General features: G+C 52.4%; 2 protein-coding genes across 17 annotated transcripts in view; both read right to left on the bottom strand.

Moving 5' to 3' along the window:
* Position 1: 1 nt before the first annotated feature.
* On the bottom strand, positions 2-8009 carry CORO6 (coronin 6). Of its 11 annotated transcripts, none has more exons than XM_045044916.1 (13): positions 7727-8009; positions 6386-6646; positions 4868-4990; positions 4277-4406; positions 4003-4184; positions 3276-3395; positions 2723-2842; positions 2194-2298; positions 1960-2105; positions 1582-1639; positions 1243-1473; positions 1051-1148; positions 2-414 (listed from the first exon to the last, which is right to left on the bottom strand). In XM_045044916.1, exons 2-13 carry the CDS (start codon positions 6581-6583, stop codon positions 372-374), a joined length of 1554 nt encoding a protein of 517 aa, XP_044900851.1. In that variant the 5' UTR covers positions 6584-6646; positions 7727-8009; the 3' UTR covers positions 2-371. The 11 variants fall into 11 exon arrangements, with proteins under 11 accessions (XP_044900851.1, XP_044900850.1, XP_044900852.1 ...); XM_045044915.1 differs by having other exon boundaries at positions 7793-8009; XM_045044917.1 differs by having other exon boundaries at positions 1051-1145; positions 7793-8009.
* Positions 8010-11733: 3724 nt separating this feature from the next.
* SSH2 (slingshot protein phosphatase 2) overlaps positions 11734-18755 on the bottom strand; it is a 249790-nt gene continuing 242768 nt past the window's right edge. For all 6 annotated transcript variants that reach the window (XM_023244448.2, XM_023244449.2, XM_023244450.2 and 3 more), the window contains one exon: positions 11734-18723. In XM_023244448.2, the coding sequence (XP_023100216.2) occupies positions 16678-18723 (2046 nt within the window). In that variant the 3' untranslated portion in view covers positions 11734-16677. The remainder of the gene's footprint in view (positions 18724-18755) is intronic.

The following is an 18755-nucleotide window of genomic DNA, read 5'->3' as shown; positions in this document are numbered from 1 at the left end:
GGCTTTTCCTAGCTGGCTTTACTGGGGAAGAACGCCCACCTACGGGTTAGGGGTTCTTTCTGAAACTCAGTGTGGGAGGGGTTTGAGGTAAAAGAATGCCTAGTGGGTCCTGAGCATTTGTCAGCACTGCCCCCCCCCCCACCCAAGCCTGGGGACAGCATTTACAGAGGCTTGGGTCTCGCCCCCCTCATCCCCACCCATGCAGGAGGCACAGACTGAGCACTTAGTAAAATATTTCATTCCGTACGTCTTGTTTTCCTCCTAGGGTCAAGGCCACAGCAGAAGGCTGGGGGCAGTGGGGGGCAGGTAACGGGGGGCAGGGGGGGGGACGTGAAGGAGGGTGTGAACCTGCTTCCATGCCAGTTTTCTGATTAGTTCTCCGGCGGGGGTGCAGTGAGGAAGCCGCCCTCTCCCCTGTGGGTGAAAAGAAGGAAGAGAGCCCTCTGCCATAGACTGCTGGGTGTAGCCGGTGGATTCGGCTCCACAGCCAACAGGTTGTGTATGTCTGTAGAACTGGGGTGACACCCATACGTTTTACCACTTAGGGTAGTGAAATCAAGTGAACTGATTAGAAAGAGAAGCGTAACTCAACCCCAGTCGGTCTGGGGAGACCCATCGAATCGCCGCCACCCCTTTGAGGTCAAGCCCAAGCTCCCAGATATCCCCAAGAATAGCGCTAATACTAAGCACTTCCCCTGCCCTGACCGGGGGACAGAGGGGACACCGCTTCGCCGTGCAGCACCATTGCTGAGGTCCCTGTCACCCCCGGTCTCCCAAGGCCAGCTCCTGCTGAGTCCCGGACGAGGCACGCAGCCCGGTGGGTGCCAGGCAGACTCGAGTCTCTGCGACGCTCCATTTGTCCAGGACTCCCGCGAGGGGCGGAGTTCCCTTCCCAGTCCCGCCCCCGGCCCCAGCCCAGAGAGGCGGGGTCCGAGTTCCAGACCAAGAACCAGGGCGGGGCCAAGGGTGCTCCCGGTCCGGCAGGGCCCCCCAGGCTCGGAGCTTCCCCCCCGCGCGCTGCACTAGTCCGTGCCGTCCACCAGCTCGCACAGCATGTTCTCCAGAGCCGTGATGCGCTGCTCCTGGGCCTGCACCTGCTCACGAAGGGCCTTGATCTCCTCCAGCAGCGTCTCTAGAGTGTGCTGCTGCTGGGGCACAGAGGAGAGAAGAGGCTGTGTCTGGAAGGGATCGGTAGTGGGGGATGTGTAGACTGGGCCGGAGTGGAGCGAGGCCGCATCTTACCGACAATGGGGCATCGCTGGCCGACTGGCTGCGGCGGGGGCCCGAGGGAGGGCGCACGTCCAGAATATTGCGCTTGGTGACCCGAAGCTCGCGGTGCTTGGGAGGTATGTAACCGTCCCTCAACGAGATGAGCACGGGTTCCGCGTCCTGGCCAGATAGCCATTCGTCAGCTTCTAGGGCTGGCTCAGGGCCAGGCGTATCTGGGTATAGATCGTCCTGGAACAAGTCTGACTGCGGGCAGCGTGGGGAGAGAGGAGGCCTAGTGTTAGCAGAGTGCCTGGCCTGCTCCGCTCCCTTCCTCCTCGGAGAATTCGCTCAACCCCTCTTCCACCTCCTCACCTTGCGGGGCACAGTCATGATGATGGGCTCACATTTTCTTTCGTGCAACTTGTAGAACCTGGAAGGGAGCGGGGTTCAACACCCCCGCAGGCTCCCACCCCCTTTTCTGCCTGGGATCAATGGGTTGGAGACCAACACTTGCTGAGCCCCTATCATGCTCTGTACTTCAAAACACATTATTGGCCCAGCTGGTAAAACATCTCTGATGGGGTGTTTATATTATTTTACAGATGAGGAAACTGAAGTTTAGAGAGTGTTAAGCTAGTTAATGCTGAGACTGGCACCGAAACGAGCCTGTTTGACCCCCCCCCCCCCAAGTCCCTGTGTCTTCCCCAATGGCTAGTGGGGACAGACATGGCAAGCGAGAAGGCTGCTGACCGGGCGATCTCACACTTGTTGACTTCCAGTCCCCGCTTGGGCATGAAACCCATGCCCCTCTGAGGCTCCTTGCTGCTGAACGTGTTCAGGTAATGCACGAAAGGTGGTTCGTCTGTAATCTCAAAGTACCGAATGCTGCTGTCGCCCTGCAAAACCAGTCGGGTCAGAGACTCTCCCAGGCAGAATTTCAACATCTCGGTCAAGCCCTTGTACTTCCCTCCCGGCCTCAAGCACCTTGCCGCATAGGTAGACGATGCTGGAGTCGGGATCGTAGAAGGGCAGTAGGACCCCGTTGCTTGTGTCCATCTCCTGCAGTGCCACTGGTTCCTCGAAATTGTTCTGCCCGAGCACAGGAGGCGTGACCAGCCCTGCCCTGGCCACGTGCCATTTCTGGATCCCCTGAAAGCCCCTTTAAGCTTCCTACCCGCTCCAAACTCCAAGCGTTCCCAAGGCAGCTCTGGAGAACGCAGCCCCCCCCCCCTGCCCCCGCCCCCGCCGGCACATATACCCCTGCGCCGCATGCAGTCACCGCAAACCACCCCCAGGGACTCGGCATCACCAGGTGGAGGTGCCAGCGTGGGCTCCTTCAGGCGACGCAGCAAAACTGGGCAGAGGGGTGGGTGTGGGGATGGCAGGCGCTGCAAAGGGGGCAGCAGCCTCCAGCCCAGTCCAGGTGGGCATGCCCTGCGGGTGGGGGGCGCCTGGCCCCTCTCCCGTGATGCCAGTCCCCGGGGCACACACCCCAAGCTTCCAGCTGCGTTACCGGGTCCCACAGGCCCAGCTCTCGCTGGCTCATGCGGGTGAAGCCCGTGGTGAAGATATGACCCTGGCGCGTGAAGACGGCCCGCATGGGCCTCATTCCCTCGTGGGCCGCAAACCTCTCCTGGGGGAAGGGGGGAGACAGGGAGAGGCGTCACCCAGTTGCCTGCTCTGGAGAGCCTGGAGGGCCGAGCAACCAGCTTGCTGATTTTGGTGGGGAAGAGACAGGGTAGGGGTGGGGGTTGGAGACAGAAGAGGGCCTAACTACTCAGCTTCCTGGGGGGGCCCTGGCTGGCCGCTGGCCTGAAGAGAGTCTGGGCCCAGAGAGAGTGGGAGGCGCGGGCCTCTCAGCGGATCCCGAGCCCTTAAGCTCCCTCAGAGGCTGATCCCTAGAGCAGGGGATGTCTGCCGGCTCCCCGGGTCGCAGCGAGGCTTTTCCCAGACAGGAGCTCCCCGCTCCGCTTCCGCCTTCTCGGGCACCGGCCGCGGCCTGGGAGGGCGCTCCTGGCAGGCCCAGCGAAGGAGCGAGCGCGTGTGCCCAGCGCGGCCTGGCCTACCGGGTCCCAGAGCGCGAGTTGCCGCTCACTCATCCTGCTGAAGCCGGTGCTGAGTAGCTTCCCGTCTGCAGTGAAGACGGCCCGCAGCGGGCGGGCGCCCTCGTGAGGCCGGGCTCGCTCCTGCTCGCGGGGTTAGTGGGTTAGAGCGCCCGCCGGCCCGCCCCCGCCCCGGCCGCGCCCTCCACGCGCACTCCGCGCAGACATGCACGTGTCCCACGCACCCGCACCCCGCGTAAAATTGAGGCTGGTGAGGCAGGTGCCGCCGCCCTGCCAGGGTACCGAGCTGGGACTAATGAGGCACGAGGGTTGTCCCCTCTCTCCCTGCCGCCCAGTGGGTTGACTAGGGCAGAAAGGGGCCTGCCAGAGAGCCCCTGTCGGGCTCCAAACCCTGGAAGATGGCGCTGGGTGCCAGCTGAGAGGAGAGGGGTGCGGGAGGTTTCATGCAGGTCCTGGTGGAGGGATAGAGTTGGCAGCTTCTTGCTTACAATTACAACTGAAAGAGCACTGCTCTGAGCTTCTGAGATGCAGGGGAGTGGAGGGAACAGGAGCGGGGATAGAAAATTGTGGACTGTGGGCTTACTTAGGGCTGGGAGCAGTGGTTGCAGACACTGGAAGGAGGGTGGCCTTGGGTTGGGGTGGGGAGGCGAGAGCTGGGACTAGGGGCTCAGAGGATTAAGGGTACAGGGGCCTGACAGCTGGTTGGGGGATGGCCACGCCAAGCACTCACCGCCACCACCTGGCCCTTGCGGGGGTCTATAATGCGCAGGGTCTTGTCCTTGCAGGTTGTGGCTAGCAGGCTACCATTGCTGTTCCAGCAAACACTGTGGATGACGTCCGGGTGCATGTCATCTAGACTCAGGAGCACCTCCCCAGTGCCCACATTCCAGATGATGATCACATTGTCACCACCTGTCCAGAGCAGCCAGTCACCATTACTTGGGTCCTGCCTTTACTTGCCCCCCCACAATCTACAGTAGGGACCCCTCCCCCAGGCCCCAGACCTGCACTGAGCAGAACATTCCGGGCAGTAGGGTGCCAGCAGAGGATGCCCACACGTTTGGAGTGGCCCTCGAGTGTAATGATGGGTTCTGTGATGTTGCGCATAGGGGTATAGTCTGGAATTTGCCACACCTAGGTGGGGAGGAAAAGGCATAGGGTAAGTGGGATGAGGGGCCTGCTTTGTCCCTCTACTCCTCCCTTATTCCGCACCCCGCCCCCCCAACCCTACAGGCTCTCTTGAGTGGTAAAAATCAAATGCAGGGCAAGATGTAATGGCGCCTGCCCCAGGCAGAAGCAGCTGGGAGCCAGGAGGGGGCACTGCCAGCTCTCCAGAGACCTCTCTATACACCCCAGCAGGGAGACTTCAGAGCACTGCCCCCTTGCTCTTCAGGCCTCAAGTTGGCCATGGCTATAATTAGTCCTAAGAAGTGCATCCTGGGAGCCGGTGGGCATGTGGCTAAATATAGCCTGGGAGCTGGGCAGGGTAGGGCCCTAGGACCTAGCACCTCTTTTACCACCTTCCCTAACACAGGTGAGGCAGCCCTCCCCCCTTCCCCTGCCCAACTGCCCTGAAGCATCCACTTGGCTCCTACCATGACCGTGGTGTCGTCTGAGGCACTGGCGATGACGTTGTCATTATGTGGGCACCAGTCGATGTCCAGCACTGGAGCAGTGTGCCCAGTGACCAGAGGGTAGTTCTTATCCACTCGTCCTGTCTGGAGGGGTCAGAGAGGGAGCTATAGGGTCACTTTCCTGTGTGTTTTTTGGGGGTAGGCAGTGGACCTGTTTACATCTCAGTACTCTATCACCTATTTTCTCTTTGCAAACCCCTTTCTGCACCTTCAGCCTCATCCAACTACTTCCTGTACTTCACTGAAGGCAGAGTTGAAGTCATTTAATATCTCAGACACAGAGAGGTAATGACTTAGCCAAAGACACAGAGCAAGATACTGGTTGAGTCAGTACTTGAACTCTCAGTCCAGAGCTCTTGCAAAAATACCTACTAGGAGGAGGCTGTTCTTGGGCCTGTTCTCCCAGTGAGAATGTCTATAGGAAGCCCCTGGTAGAAGAGGTCAAGGTGAGGTAATATGGAATGCAGTGGCCAATAGCCCTTTCTTTGTCCCCCTTGGCAAGTCTCCCCCTTGTCACTGGTTTGACCTTGGAACCACAAGCAGCAGTTACTCCTAGTGCCTGAGCTGGTGCTCATCTACTTTGGTCCTTATGGGCTTTTTATGGGGGCTCTGAAGCCTTTGCAGGGGCTGGAGTCAGTCCAGACCAGGCAGTAGGGGAGTGGGGTGGCTGTGTAGCATTGGAATGGCAGTTGTACTGGGTGAGGAAGTGGCTCCAGCTTGAAATTTGAGCCCTGGGGATGGTGTCCTTAGATGATGTCTGCATTGTCCCCAAGTGAGTCACTGGCTATTGTCAGGCCTCTTTCTGACCCTGCCACCTGTGGAGCCTCCCTTAACAAGGTATAGGGGCCAGATCCAGGTCAAGGTCATGACTTCAGGTGGCCATCCTGGGGGGTGGATATTTCTAAGAGGCTTGAGGCCACTCATCAAAGGTAGCAGTCACTGCTGGCCTCCATCCCTGGGGTAGGGAGAGCTTTGGCCTTATGTGTCATGTCCCCCTGCCTTTCGTTCTCATTCTATCCCACTGTAAGAACCACAGTGGGGAGGTGGCCAGGGACTCTTTGGAAAGAGCTTGACTCTGTCCTCAGTGTGCTGCTCTGGGGTGTGATTTAATCCAGTGATCACCCTGCTCTGGGGAGAAAGATCCCACACCCAAAACATGAGGAGGCGTGGCATTAGGAGAGATGGGGACAGAGTCTGGGCCAGGCCCTGGCTCCACTGTTTCCCAACTATCTTCATAATACTCTTCTCGTCCCTGCTGGCAACAGGGTGCTGCATGGAGTGAGGGATGGGCTATGAGTGGGTGCAGGGCACTGTGATGCTGCTGCTCTGTGAAGGGTGAGGGAGCCTCCCACTTGGTCCCCAAGGGCTTGGGGAACAGGGAGCAGCCAGTGGATACAAACTGCCCTCCTGACTGAAGGAGGGGTCCCCAGGAGCTACAGCCAGTGTCTTCCCCACTGCTTTCTTCCCTTCATCCCTCACCTTGGCCAGAGGCAGGACAATGAAGGCACCTCCACCTCCAGCCTCCACAATAATGGCCAGGAATTTGGGGTTGACAGCACAGAAGGAGCTGTCCCACGTGACCTTGGACACACGGATATCCTCGTAGGACTGGTCAGCCTTTGCTGCCTGCCCAAACACATGGCGGAACTTGCTCTGCCGAACCACACGCCGGCTCATGGCTGTGGGTAGAAGTGGAGGATCTCAGTGCCCAGAAATGCCTTTGGTCCTTAGTCCTGTGAGCTGTGGGAGGGAGGAAGAGTAGGGAGAGGATGGCAAGTGAGAAGGGTTATCTGGCCACAAGTCAGGTCCTAGAAGCAGGGAGCTTTCTTCCAGGTGATTAAAGTATGGGAGAGATCTTTGCCACCTATAAAGTGCTGCTTAATTCAAGAGGTTAGGATTTGGGGACTGACTTTTTTGAGACCCAGGCAGGAGACAGTGGAGTTTGGGACTGAAAGCTTCCTGGAAGTTGAAGTGATTTTGGGAGGAATGTCCATGCCAGGCTGCCCTCCTGCTGTCAGCCTTGGCTGAGCATCTCTTCAGGAAGTGTTTATCTCCCAGCAGCACCTTGTCCAGAATCAGAGGCCCTGGTTGTGGGATCTTGGCTCAAGGCCAGCTATGGGGCTAAGATTGCAGCCCCCCCCCCCCCCAAGATCCCCAAACCTGTATGTCTAACAGTTCATGCAGAGGGACTTTTGCCCGTTTCTAAAAATATGCCAAGGAGAAGTTCCTCCTGTCAGCTAACCTGAGCCTTTCCTGCTACTATTTTCATCAATTTCCTCCCATCCTGTTGGGGGACACAGTGTAAGTGGATCTCTCCTCTTTCCACGCTTCTCTTCACTGGCTTCTCTAAGAGGTTTTAACTATGGTCTGGCTTTTGCCTACCACACTTTGGTCCCGTTCTTCTATGCGTCCTCTCTCCTACTCAACTTTCCTGGGGTGGGGTCCTCAACGCCCAGGCTATGGCCAGATTTGCAGGAGTGGGGTGGGTGAAGTGGGGAGGGTGAAGATCCTTTTCTTCAAACAGGGTTTGTGTTGTGCTCTACCCCAGGGGGCTCACCGAGCTTTGCCAAAGCCCCAGCCACGGACTCCTGCCCCTCCCCAGCCCCAGGCTTCCCCGTGCCCTTCACGCCGCTTCTATGGCCCCAGGCCTGACGCCCGGCCTCCCCGCACCCTCCTCGGGCCTCCTGCCCCAGCACTGCGTTCTTGGGAGACGAGGTGTCAGTGCCCTGCAGGCGCGCGGGCCGCTGTCCGGCCAAATATAGACACCAAGTCCGCCCCGCCCGGGACCCAATTTGGCGGCGCGGGGGAGGGGGCGCAGACCTCTGCTTCTCCGGAGACCCCGCCCGCTCCGCTGGCTGCGGTGGCAGCGTGTGTGTGGGGGGGTACCTGGTCCTGAGTGGGCCGAGGGGCGCTCACGCTGCGACTCCTCTGCAGTGGGGGCTAGGGGTGCGCTGGGGGCCGAGGGAGGCGTCAGGGCGCCGGAACTGCTTCTCCGGGTGTCCGCGGCGTCTGGGGCCCGGGTGTTCGTCTGAGCGCTCCAGCCACTGCTTGCGGCTCTCTGAGGCCCGGCGTCGCTGCAGTCCCAGCTGCCGCTGCCATCAACCTGCGGAGGCGGGGCCTGTGGTGGGGGCGGGGCCAGAGCTGCCCCGCCCCTCCAGCGGCGGGAAAGTTGAGCGCAGTGGACTCCGCGCCACCGTAGCCAGTCCGCTGGCCAAAGAAAACTGTCAAAAGTAATTGAATGTGTACACGCGGGTTGTGCGCACTCCTTCCCGCCCTCCGTGCCTCCTGGGTGGGGTGGGCATACCGCGCAAGGTTAGGTGCCTTCGCGCCGCATTTCTGCTGCAATCGCACTCCCAATTTAGCCTGTCCCGGCTGGCGGTCCCGGTCTTCGGGACTGAACGCCCAGACCCTCCTGGGGAGAGGTCCCGCAAGCTGCTTTGAGGGAGTCATTTCAACCCTTGGATGAGGGCCTAGGCTGGCCCAGGGCAGCTCCAGAGTACCTGACAGGGGGCACTGATGTTACTGTCATTGTTGTTATTAATGGCTGTAACGACCACTTGAGAACCTAAAACGTTGGCACTGTAGGCATTTCAGCCTTTTAGAGAGGATTCCATGGAACAAGGCAGAACACAGCCTAAAGACTGGGTGGGGGAGTGAATCCACCTTGACCCCATGGGAACACCAGATGCAAGGAGAAGCAGCTGCCACAGGCCTTCAACAACCAAATTTTAGACGCCCAACCTGACTCCTAAGTCTTCCGGGATTTGTTTGAGTTGATGGCCAGCTGTGTTCCAGGGAAGTCCCAGCCCTCATTCACTCCCGCTGGGATCCATGGATCCGAGTACTGATCAAGATTAAGAAGGAAATAGGGTGCCTGGGTGGCTCAGTAGGTAAAGCATCCACTTGGCTCAGGTTATGATCTCACGGTTGGTGGGTTCAGTCCCAAGTCGGGCTCTCTGTGCCCATGGCTGAGAGTCAGCTTCGGATTCTCTCTCTCTGCCCCTCCCCTGAACATGCGAGTGCGCTGTCTCACTCACAAATAAATAAATAAACATTAACAACAACAACAACAAAAAGATTAAAGGGGCGCCTGGGTGGCTCATTAGGTTAAGCATCCAATTCTTGGTTTCAGCTCAGGTCATGATCTCATGGTTCATGAGTTTGAGCCCCCTGTTGGGCTCTGCGCTGTTGGTGCAGAGCCTGGTTGGGATTCTCTCTCTCCCTTTCTTTCTGCCCCTCCCTCTGCTTATGCGCGCTCTCTCTCTCTCTCTCTCTCTCTCTCTCTCTCTCTCTCTCAAAATAAATAAGTTAAAAAAAAAAAGACTAAGGAGGAAATAAAAAGAAACCTAATCAAAATACAGCCAGTGAAAAACAACTAGTCCCTGAAGCTGCTGTACACCCAGTATCCACCCACTGCCTGGATTTCTTGCTCTGGATCATAAGGCCTTTGGAGGCCAGCATGAGGCCAGGTATTACCTCTTCTTCTCTAGGGCACACCTTGGGATCAACGGAACAGCCCTGGGGAGGGAAGATGGTGGAAAGCTCAAAGGCCCACACAAGGGTCCTTCTCAGGAAGATTCCAAGTATCCAGTGGCTTGTAGGGTAACAGAACCAGAAACTGTTACAGGTGCTCCAGAAAGAATTCATGGCATGGAGGGCCTTAAGGGCAACGAGTCTCCCTTTTACCTAAAGATTCCAGGTACATGATTAGGAGGAAAAGACCTGAGTGAATCAGTTGCTCCCTAATAACAATAGCTCACACCTATTGTGTGCCAGACACTGTTCTAAGGTCTTTACACATATTAATTACATTCTGATAAGTCTTCTGTGATAGCTATTATTATTATCCCTATGTTAGAGGTGAGGAAACTAAGGTACAAAGAGATTAAGTAGCTTACCCATCAGTCAACTGGCAGTTGGTGGAGCTGAAACTTTTATCCAGTGGTCTGGCATCTGGGTCCATGCTTTTCAGCACCATGCATTTCTGCCTCCTCTTGAAGGATAATGCTACTTTATCTCACAAGTGCTGATCCTGAGAGATACTCTCTGTGGCACAAAGGATGCTTGGACTGACTAGAAAACTGGAGCTCTAGCCCTGGCTCAATCACCCCATTTGTGCAGTTCTCTGAGCTGTAAAACAAAGAGAGCTGGGTCAGGTTCTTTCCAACTCTGCACGACTTGTTGGCAGAGAAGGGATTTGATATGTCACCTTCTACCTTGAAGTGACCTTTTCTTCCCTTTCCTTTCCTCCTCTTTAAAGAGCACTCCATTCTAAAGCCCCCTCCCCTTTTTTCAAGTTTATTTATTCTGAAAGAGAGAGCAAGCAGGGGAGGGGCAGAGGGAAGGAGAGAACCCCAAGCAGGCTCCACGCCAAACTTGCAGAGCCAAACAAGGGGCTCCATCTCACAAACTGTGAGATCATGACCTGAGTGGAAGTCAAGAGTCAGATGCTTAACCGACTGAGCCATCCAGGTGCCGGGAGCACTGCATTCTAGACACAAGAGTTTGAGACTAGGAAGCAGGATTCTTTTAATCCATCCTGCCTTCAGTTCTATCATCTGAGAGGAGGGGTGCTCTCCAGGTACAGGAGCAGGGAGTTGCAATAATTACCTGGACCAGGCATGTGTCAGCCCTGCCCTCTGGCTTTCTTCAGAGTGCCAAAGACTGACAGAGAGCTGGGTGGGTGGAGCCAAGGCATAAAGAACTAATTAGCAGGAGAAGCCACTGGGTTTGGTGCTTTCCTGTGTGGTTAACCATTTGAACTATTAGCTGAGCTCTGAACTACAATCTGTAGAAGACAAGCATGGATTCCATTTTTCATAAAGTCATTTTCTGGGAGAGGTGGCCTGGGAACTTAGACATGATTTGGTTCGTTTGCTTTGGCCAGAAAGACTGAGCTTATCTAGACAGGTTGGTGACTCTGGGAACCCCTAGAAAATCTGTGAAATGACCTTGCCTCCATTATCATGCATTCTGGCACTCCAGCCAGAGCCCAGTGATGTGCCCTTTCTACTTGATTTGGATAATTCAGAAAGCAGCAGGCAGACTTCATCTTAGTTCAAGGCAGTGTTTCCTCTGGAAACTTCAGTACATTGTTAGCAGTTTGGAAACTGAGCTTTCCCTAGACAGTAGTGCTTCCTTGTATATGATGACTGGCACCACTAAATAGCTCCTGAAGGGTCTATGGAGGAGTGGGATTAGTGGAGAATCTCTCCTCCCACACCCTGCCTGTTTTAGAGAACTGCCAGTTGACCTCATCTCCCTTCTTCCACTATTGACATTCAATGCTTCTAATCGCAGGAGGGGGTTAAGAGCTTGTACTTCGTTAGAAAGTCATACCTCATTTCTGGAAACCACTCAGTGAGCTGAGGTGGCTTGTGCTCAAAGTCTGTGAGCTCTATCTCACTAATGTCCGGCGGTCAGCCACCCAGAAAATCTAGTCCCTGATGGGGCAGGTCACAGCAGCTGTCCCAGAGCAGTCGCTCTGTACCACACATGGCAGAGGAATTTTTGGTTCCTTTGCTTATTCATTCTCCTAACATTCAGGTGACCAGGCCAAGTTCCTGCTTGGTCACTTGATTGGAGGCACAATATCTGAAATAGTCTTTAGTGATTCTATTGCCCATCCAGTCTTTACTTTGTGGGAGGTAGAAAGTTAAGATCCATACCCTCCCCTCCTAAGTGGGTGAACTTAACCCACTGAGTTCAGCTGTTAAGGATGTGCATGATGGAGATCAGTGAGAATCGTTCCATGTTTATCATCAGTGTTCTCTTCCAATCCCTTCACCTGCTCCAGCACCACCCCACTTTTGTTGATCAAGTACACATTTCATCTTCAAAATAAAAATTTATTTAATCTGTAACAAGAACATTGAATCTGCACATTTGCGCACAAGTTCACATTTAAAAACAGCAGAGCACATCAGTAATAAAAAAAATCTATAATACAAGTGGAACATCCCAACCACCAGGAAGATTAAGGAAGGAGATGAGACCACTCTATATTCTGCTTCAAATGCCTCAGAAAGGTCCCAGAGATTCCAGGGAGCACCTGCTTTATTTAATAAAATGTGAGCATAAAAGTTTGGACTGGCCTGGGGCAAAGGTAACAGTCAGTGGGAGAGTCTTTTGGACTTATTTCCTACATTTAAAACAAGTCCTACCAAATAAAGTACAAAGAAAGAAAAAAAAAAAAGGCACCTCAAGCTATGCCAGGCAAACCAAAATCCAATAAAACATAAAAACCAAACAATTCCCTGTGGGCCTGTTGATTGAGAATCATTTCAGGGCCAGCTACCCAGTTTCCAGATTGGGTCATCAGCTTGAAGTAAGCCCTGGGTATTAGCTCTGCATGTGTAGAGGACACTGCCACCAGTGTCGCTGTGAGGACACAGATGGCAGCACTAGTCATATACCCTCTGAGGCATCTTGAAGCCAATGAGGGATGATTCCAGTTTAGAAATCCTGTCCTAGATCTCTGGGGCACTGAGAAAGTGAGGCTGGTTTTCTTTTCATAGCAGGAGCCAGGCCCGGTCACCCTCCACTTCCAGGCTGGAAAAGTACAGAAGCACCTTGCAACAGCTCTCCATGGCATCAAGGAACCCCAAAGCCCTGGGACAGGGTTAGGAGTGTGCAGCTTCCTGCTCTGGTGGCAGGCTTTTCCTAATGTGGGTGTTAGAGGAGTTGAGGCAGCAAATACATTTATGCCTAATACATGCCTTGACCTTTTAGTCTGGAAGGGAAAACAAGGTCCAAGATACTTTCAAGTTGGACTGGTGCTGAAAGAGCTACAATTTCACCTACCATCAAGAAAAAAAAAAAAAAAAAAGGCAAAACAAAACTGGACAAAAATGACACTAGCCATTCACTGTTATAACCATCACTGTAAGACACACCATCACTGACTGAGGAAATGACGATTTCCATACAGAGTGTTAAACAGGAGTGTGGGACACAGATGGAAAAATTAGCTCCAGGTCCTCCCCATGTACCAACCAGTGGGCTGACCACTCTGGCCTTGCTTTGTGTGAGGACTCACAGGACAGCCAGGGCTGGGTGCCTGGAGGAGGATACTGAGTGGCTATCAAGATGATGCATGTTTTAATTATCACAATGTAAACAAAGTATCCACAAATAGTTGTCAAAAAGAGCCAAAGAATGGCTTTATTTAAAAAATTTTTCAATGCCCTTAAAAGTGACCCTCTTTGCATAATGCTTTCTTAAAAGAAAACAACTCCCACAAAAACATCTTTACCAAACATGCTTAGATCACTTTAAACTGAAATCCTCAGATGGAACAGGTGAAGATTTCTGTGAGCTGCTGTCTCAGAAACTTCAGGTCTATCCAAAAGTAACTGTCTGGGGCCTTTCAGCAGGAGGGGACCTCAGAGCCTGGGCTGTCTTCCTCAGGCTGTCCTTGGAGTGCTTGGTAGTTCCCCAAATGAGAAAGAACTGGGATAAAGGTATAGAATCAGGAAAATGATAAAGAGCCTGAAGAGCCCGGGATGCTAAGAATGATCCCGAACATTAAGAATCTGAAAGGCAACCAAAATGAGGAGATGATGATTACTCCACTACAGTACTATAGTTCTACTATAGTATATACCACTCCTAAGTGTTTCTAAAATCCAGAACGGGTTGGGGTTTCTCTCCTTCCTACTGACCAGGTAACCCTCCAGATTACAGCTCTAAAGTGTGCTCCTGGGGTTTTTACCCCCTGCACCAAAATGTTATTTTATATTTGCATGTGTGCATGCACATACACACTTACTCTCTCCTCCAGAGTAACTTGAGAGCCAGACTATGGTGGCTTTCAAAATAAAGAGAGCAAGAGGTCAAGACTTTTCCTACTCCTGTCCATCTACCAGACCTGCTGTTCCAGGTCTGAGTTTTCCATGAACGGAAAAGAGAAATAGGCCACCCAAGACTATCAGAAAGTTTGAAGACAAGAAAGTCCGAGAAGTCCTTGAGAGCGCTCATCATGTACTTCCCCTGGACCTCGCTCAGCTATGCAAATAACACAAGAACACTCAGTTGTGGGAGTTTTGAGAGGGCTGGCAAAACCCCATGGCAAGGTTGAATTACAGGCCCTGTGTAGAAGATGTTTATTTAAGCAGGCAAATTAAATGATTAAAAAAAAAAAAAAAAAAAAAAAGGAAGGCAGAGCAAGACTATTTCCTTTTCCTTTTCTAAAAAGACATCTTCACAGCATTAGAGGATCTCTTCCCCATCTTTGTTCTTACTTAATGCAGGGATAGTGAGCGTTCAACACGATTGCAGGGGAGTAGAGAGAACAGTGCAATACTGTTGATCCTGCTTGTACTTAATGTGAGGGATGTCACCATTTCAAAGGGTTAATGAGCGGGCACCACTCTCTTCACCTCTCACCCCACCACAACTTTCTGCCTTTTCTCCATCAATAATGGCGGTGGTGGAAGTGCCTCAACAAGACAGGGCCGTTTAGATGGATGAGCCCTGGAAATTCATAACCCTGTCTTGCAAGCCTCCTCACATTGGTACATACCACCTAAAAAAACACTTCATAACATATTAAATATCCAGGAACCACAAAGCCGTGTGGATGATACATGTGAACATGTAAGGAAACTATTTAGGGACAGCACAGGTACACAAAATTACTACATCATAAAGACACTAGAGTGGGAGGCTTCTGTCCAATCCACCTCCTGGCAGCGATGTCAGACCCAACCACGGCTTCCACACAGCGACTGGATTCACAGCTCCCCTGGAGCATTTGTGAATGGCCTCAGTCCACCTCTCTCTAGCAGGTCACCCTGCTACCTGCCCCCACCAAACTCCAGCCTCTGACATTCCCTTGACAGTCTAGGTATCCACCTTTTCCTCTCAGTGCTGTGATGAACCAAAAAACCAAAACTCAACTCTGTACTTGGTCAATCTCTCAGCAAGGTGGACATCAACCAGAGCCAACAGAAGCAAATGTGCAAACCTCTTCAGTTCTGATGAGCTGCAGAGGGTGTTTCATTCCAGGCTAAATGCTTCTTGCAAGCAGCTGAAATAAGCTTGTTTATGGCAAGTGCTCCTGTGTTAAGGATCTCCACAATAGCAGCAAAGCAACGGCATCCTAAATGGAGTCATAATGGGTGCCTGCCCTTGGCGGGGGGGGGGGGGGGCCTCCCCCCACAACCTTTCAGCCCAATCCACATGAGAAGCTTCCACCCTGGGCCAGCAGTAACACTCACAGAGTCCTTGGCTGTGGTTCAGCTACTAGCAAACAACCTACCCTGGGATTTCAGTCTCAAAGAGAAATCAGACTTCAGTCAAACTGTGATCTAATGGGAGCCTTTAGGGGTTTCTCTGAGGAGGAAGTTACTAACACATAATTTGGCAGGAGCTGGCGATTAGAAGTCTCCATTTAAACAATTAAAACCACCATCAACATATTCTGCAGATTCCTACCAACACCCATCAGTTTTATTTCTGTGCTGTGTGTTTTCTCCAGTTGCAGCTTTACTTCTTAAAAAGAATAAATCAAAAAGATCCTACGACATCAACAACAAAACACTGTAAGAAAGTGACAACATTATGTACATAAATACTGTGTATAAGCTAGAGAAATGACAAATCTTTCAGGAAAATAAAAAAAAAACAACAACCCATGTCAAGTGTTAACAGTGATAACATTGGTAAGAAAACTTTGCATTCAATGGAGGTTATACATAGGTAATGTAACAATTCAAATATCATCTATGAAAAAAAAAGGCAGCATTGAAGAAACAGCATGAAGGAGGAAAGTAAACTGGAAAAAAATATGGCCATTAAACTCAGAAGGCCCACAGAATTATTCAAGTAATGGAAGTGTTAAAACCCTATGTAATGTATTCATTTTACAAGAACACACTGACTTTCAATTGCTGTTTTTCAAACCTGTCCCTATTACGTTTTGGTTGAAAGGATCGTGCATTTCCTGGCAGGGAGGGCCAGGATGACCGCCTACGTGGAGCCCACTGATCCAGCCTCTCCAGACTGCGCCTCCTCCTTCTCGTATGCGTTCCTCTACACAGGACCCCTCGGGTTTCATTTGGGGTTCACTTTGAATTTAAAAATTATGTGTTTGGGGGGAAAAACCCTATTTGCTTGTTAAGTTTACAAAGCCAGCCACTATTGTGCCTTTCTGTGATGATATACTCTGGAATACCAGAAGAAGTGGATTCTGGAAGACCCCTTCGAAAGCACAGCGGAATTTGCCAACTTGGGGAATTCCTGGTGGGCGGGGGCCCAAGGCTCAGAGACTTGTGGCTGCCCTTCGGCCCAATCTCAGGCTTTGGGTCTGAAGACCAAACCATCATCACACAGGCCCAGGGGAAGAGGAGCATTTCCAATTCCCAGCTTCCTCCCCACCCTCCCCATCTGCTTCCTTCTGCAAGCAAGCAAGCAAGCAAGCAAGCAAGCAAGCAAGCAAGAGTGCTTTTTCTCAGAGGGCAAAAATGAGGAGCCGATGGGAGCTGATTGAAAAACAGCAATTTGCCTTTGATAAAGGTGCTCTTTGAAAATGAGTATTTTTTGAGGTTTGATTTTTCGAAAAATAAAAAAATGATAAAATGGTCTTGCTGTCCAAATCAATCTCTCACGCACACATACACAGAGAAAAAAACCCTAACCCTGCATGCGCCAGGAACAGTAAAATGACCAAAATATTATAAAATTAACCAATAAAGTGCATGTTCTTTACATATTACACCTGCCCCTTTTACAAACATTTCTTTTAGAAAGTCACATGTGTAGGCTCAGAATCACATGGTATTATAGAAGGGGTTGGTTGTCCGTTTTTTATCATTTGCTTTTTTCAGTCTCCTAAGGGGGTGAGTTCTGCCGTGCTGCTGACGGGGCGCCACAGCCAGCCCGGGAGCCGGGCCTGCACGCTGAAGTCCCTGGGGTTGTAGCAAAGGAAGGCCTCCTTCAGAACTAGTCAATTTGGGTTCTGCCCTGGGGAGCAAACACTGCTGACCGTAACCAAATTCTTTGGCATACTGTACGATAGGCTTCTCCACTGGCTTGCTCTGAGCGATACACTCTGTTGTTTTGAGTTGCTCTATAAAATACTTGGTGGGCTCTAGGTTCTGGGGGGCATCTGGGTTTTCTGAGGACTCCTGGGCCTCCATGGCATGCATGCCTGAGTCTGTTCTGATGAAGGGCTGAAGCAGTTTGAGATGAGAGGGCTCAGAGGAGACAGGCTCTCTATCTGATAAACAGTCTTTACAGAGGTCCAAGTAACCTAACTTGGCAAGGGAAGCTGAATGCCGCATTTGGGCTGTTTTGGTGAGTCCTGCCTGGCAGATCGCTTGGGACTCGATGTCTTTAGTGCGCTCTTTCACCACACTGAGGCTATGGCTGACACTCTTCATACTGTCACTACTAGAGCTATGTGGGGGTTGACAGGCTGCAGGTAATGGGTCCAGTTTTTCTTGTAACTCCCCAATATTATCACCAAGTTTGCTTAGGTCTTCACTCCTTAACAGAGAGCCCTCATACGGCACTTCACTGCCACTGGAGAGTGCACCGTCCAGACCTTCTTCCCAGCCGCCCTGCTCCAAAGAGGGCTCGTTGTCTGTGGTGCTGCTTTGCTCTGTGAAGCCTTCCAGGTGAACTATGGTCCGGGAATGTGCGTAATCCAAGTTGGCAGACGGTACATGGGTTGTGTGACTGACAAAAGGTGTTCCTGTCTCCAGTGCCACTGACAGGCTGTTGTCCCAGTCTTCAGGGCTGCTCAGGGTAGAGGTCAGGTTGGTGGGACTGTCGTGCTCAGGAGAGGAACAATGAGGCAGAGGTAGCAGTGTGGGGTGTAGAGCAGGCTGGTCGGGGCCCAGAGTCCTGTTCAGATTTTCATCCAGTGTACAGAGGACGGTGATGGAATTCTCCCTTTTCACGCTCCTCAGTCCTTGCTCCCCACTCTTTTCGCTGGTGGCTCTTTCACCCCCTTGCTCAGTGTGACTGGGTGACATAATGATTTCGATCTTCTTGGGAAGGGAAAGAGGGACCGACTGTGTCTCAGATCCCTGGCATGAAACCACAGTCCTCGGATCCTTCAGGACTCCTTCCAGCTTTGTTCTAATATCTGACCCTGGGTACTCTTGAAACTCCAGCGGCTCAGGTGCTGCAACAATGGCATTTTGCTCGGAATGGGGCAGCAGGCCAGCCTCAGACCCACTGCATTTCCCTTTGCCCTTGTTAATCTCTGGTTCCTTGGGGACAAAAGAATGTTCTAGGGTAGCTTCATCACTCTTCCCTTTTGGTGCTAGGTCTGCCACAGAAGACTCATTCTTGGAATTCTTGCGGATGGACAATGAGGTACAACCAGGGGCAGCACCATGGTGCTCTTGCTCCTGTCGCAAGCGTTCTTCAAACTCCAAGGTGGCTCGCCTCACAGACCCAGGGCACCACTTGGCACCCGGGTGCATCCCTGGGCCCCAGAGTTCTTGTTCCTCCTCAGCTGGTTCTTCTTCTTCCAGCTCTGTGGTGAATGAGTGTGTAGTCAGGCAGCCTTCTAGGTCCCACTTCCCTGAGTCTTTGGCTAGTTCAGGCTGGGCTGTGTAGGAACCTTCATTCTGCTCCAGATTTCCAGGTTTGTTCTCCAGGGCCTGGGCCCTCTCCAGGGGCAGCTCATGGATGGCGTGCTTCTTTGGTGTATGGCATGGGTTGGATAGGATGTCTCCTTTCAGTTGAATCTGTCCAACTCCTTGACTGATGGATTCGATCTCAGTGACGATTTCTTTGACTGAAATTGCATTTTCTGAGTGAGATTGCATGAAGATATCTGGGCTGACCAGCTCTGAGATTGCCTAGGGAGAAACAGTGAGATGGTTATGGCAAA

The sequence above is a fragment of the Felis catus genome, chromosome E1, assembly GCF_018350175.1.
Source record: "Felis catus isolate Fca126 chromosome E1, F.catus_Fca126_mat1.0, whole genome shotgun sequence".
Classification (NCBI taxonomy): Eukaryota; Metazoa; Chordata; class Mammalia; order Carnivora; family Felidae; genus Felis; species Felis catus.
This window is presented reverse-complemented; position numbering and strand designations above follow the sequence as displayed.

Excerpts from the sequence above, each read along its gene's own strand:
- CORO6 (XM_045044916.1), bottom strand. The coding sequence starts at position 6,583 with ATGAGCCGGCGTGTGGTTCGGCAGAGCAAGTTCCGCCATGTGTTTGGG. Across the intron at positions 4,991-6,385 it reads TTGTCCTGCCTCTGGCCAAG|ACAGGACGAGTGGATAAGAA; the intron begins GTGAGGGATGAA and ends TGACCCCTCCAG. Across the intron at positions 4,407-4,867 it reads CAGACGACACCACGGTCATG|GTGTGGCAAATTCCAGACTA; the intron begins GTAGGAGCCAAG and ends CTCCCCACCTAG.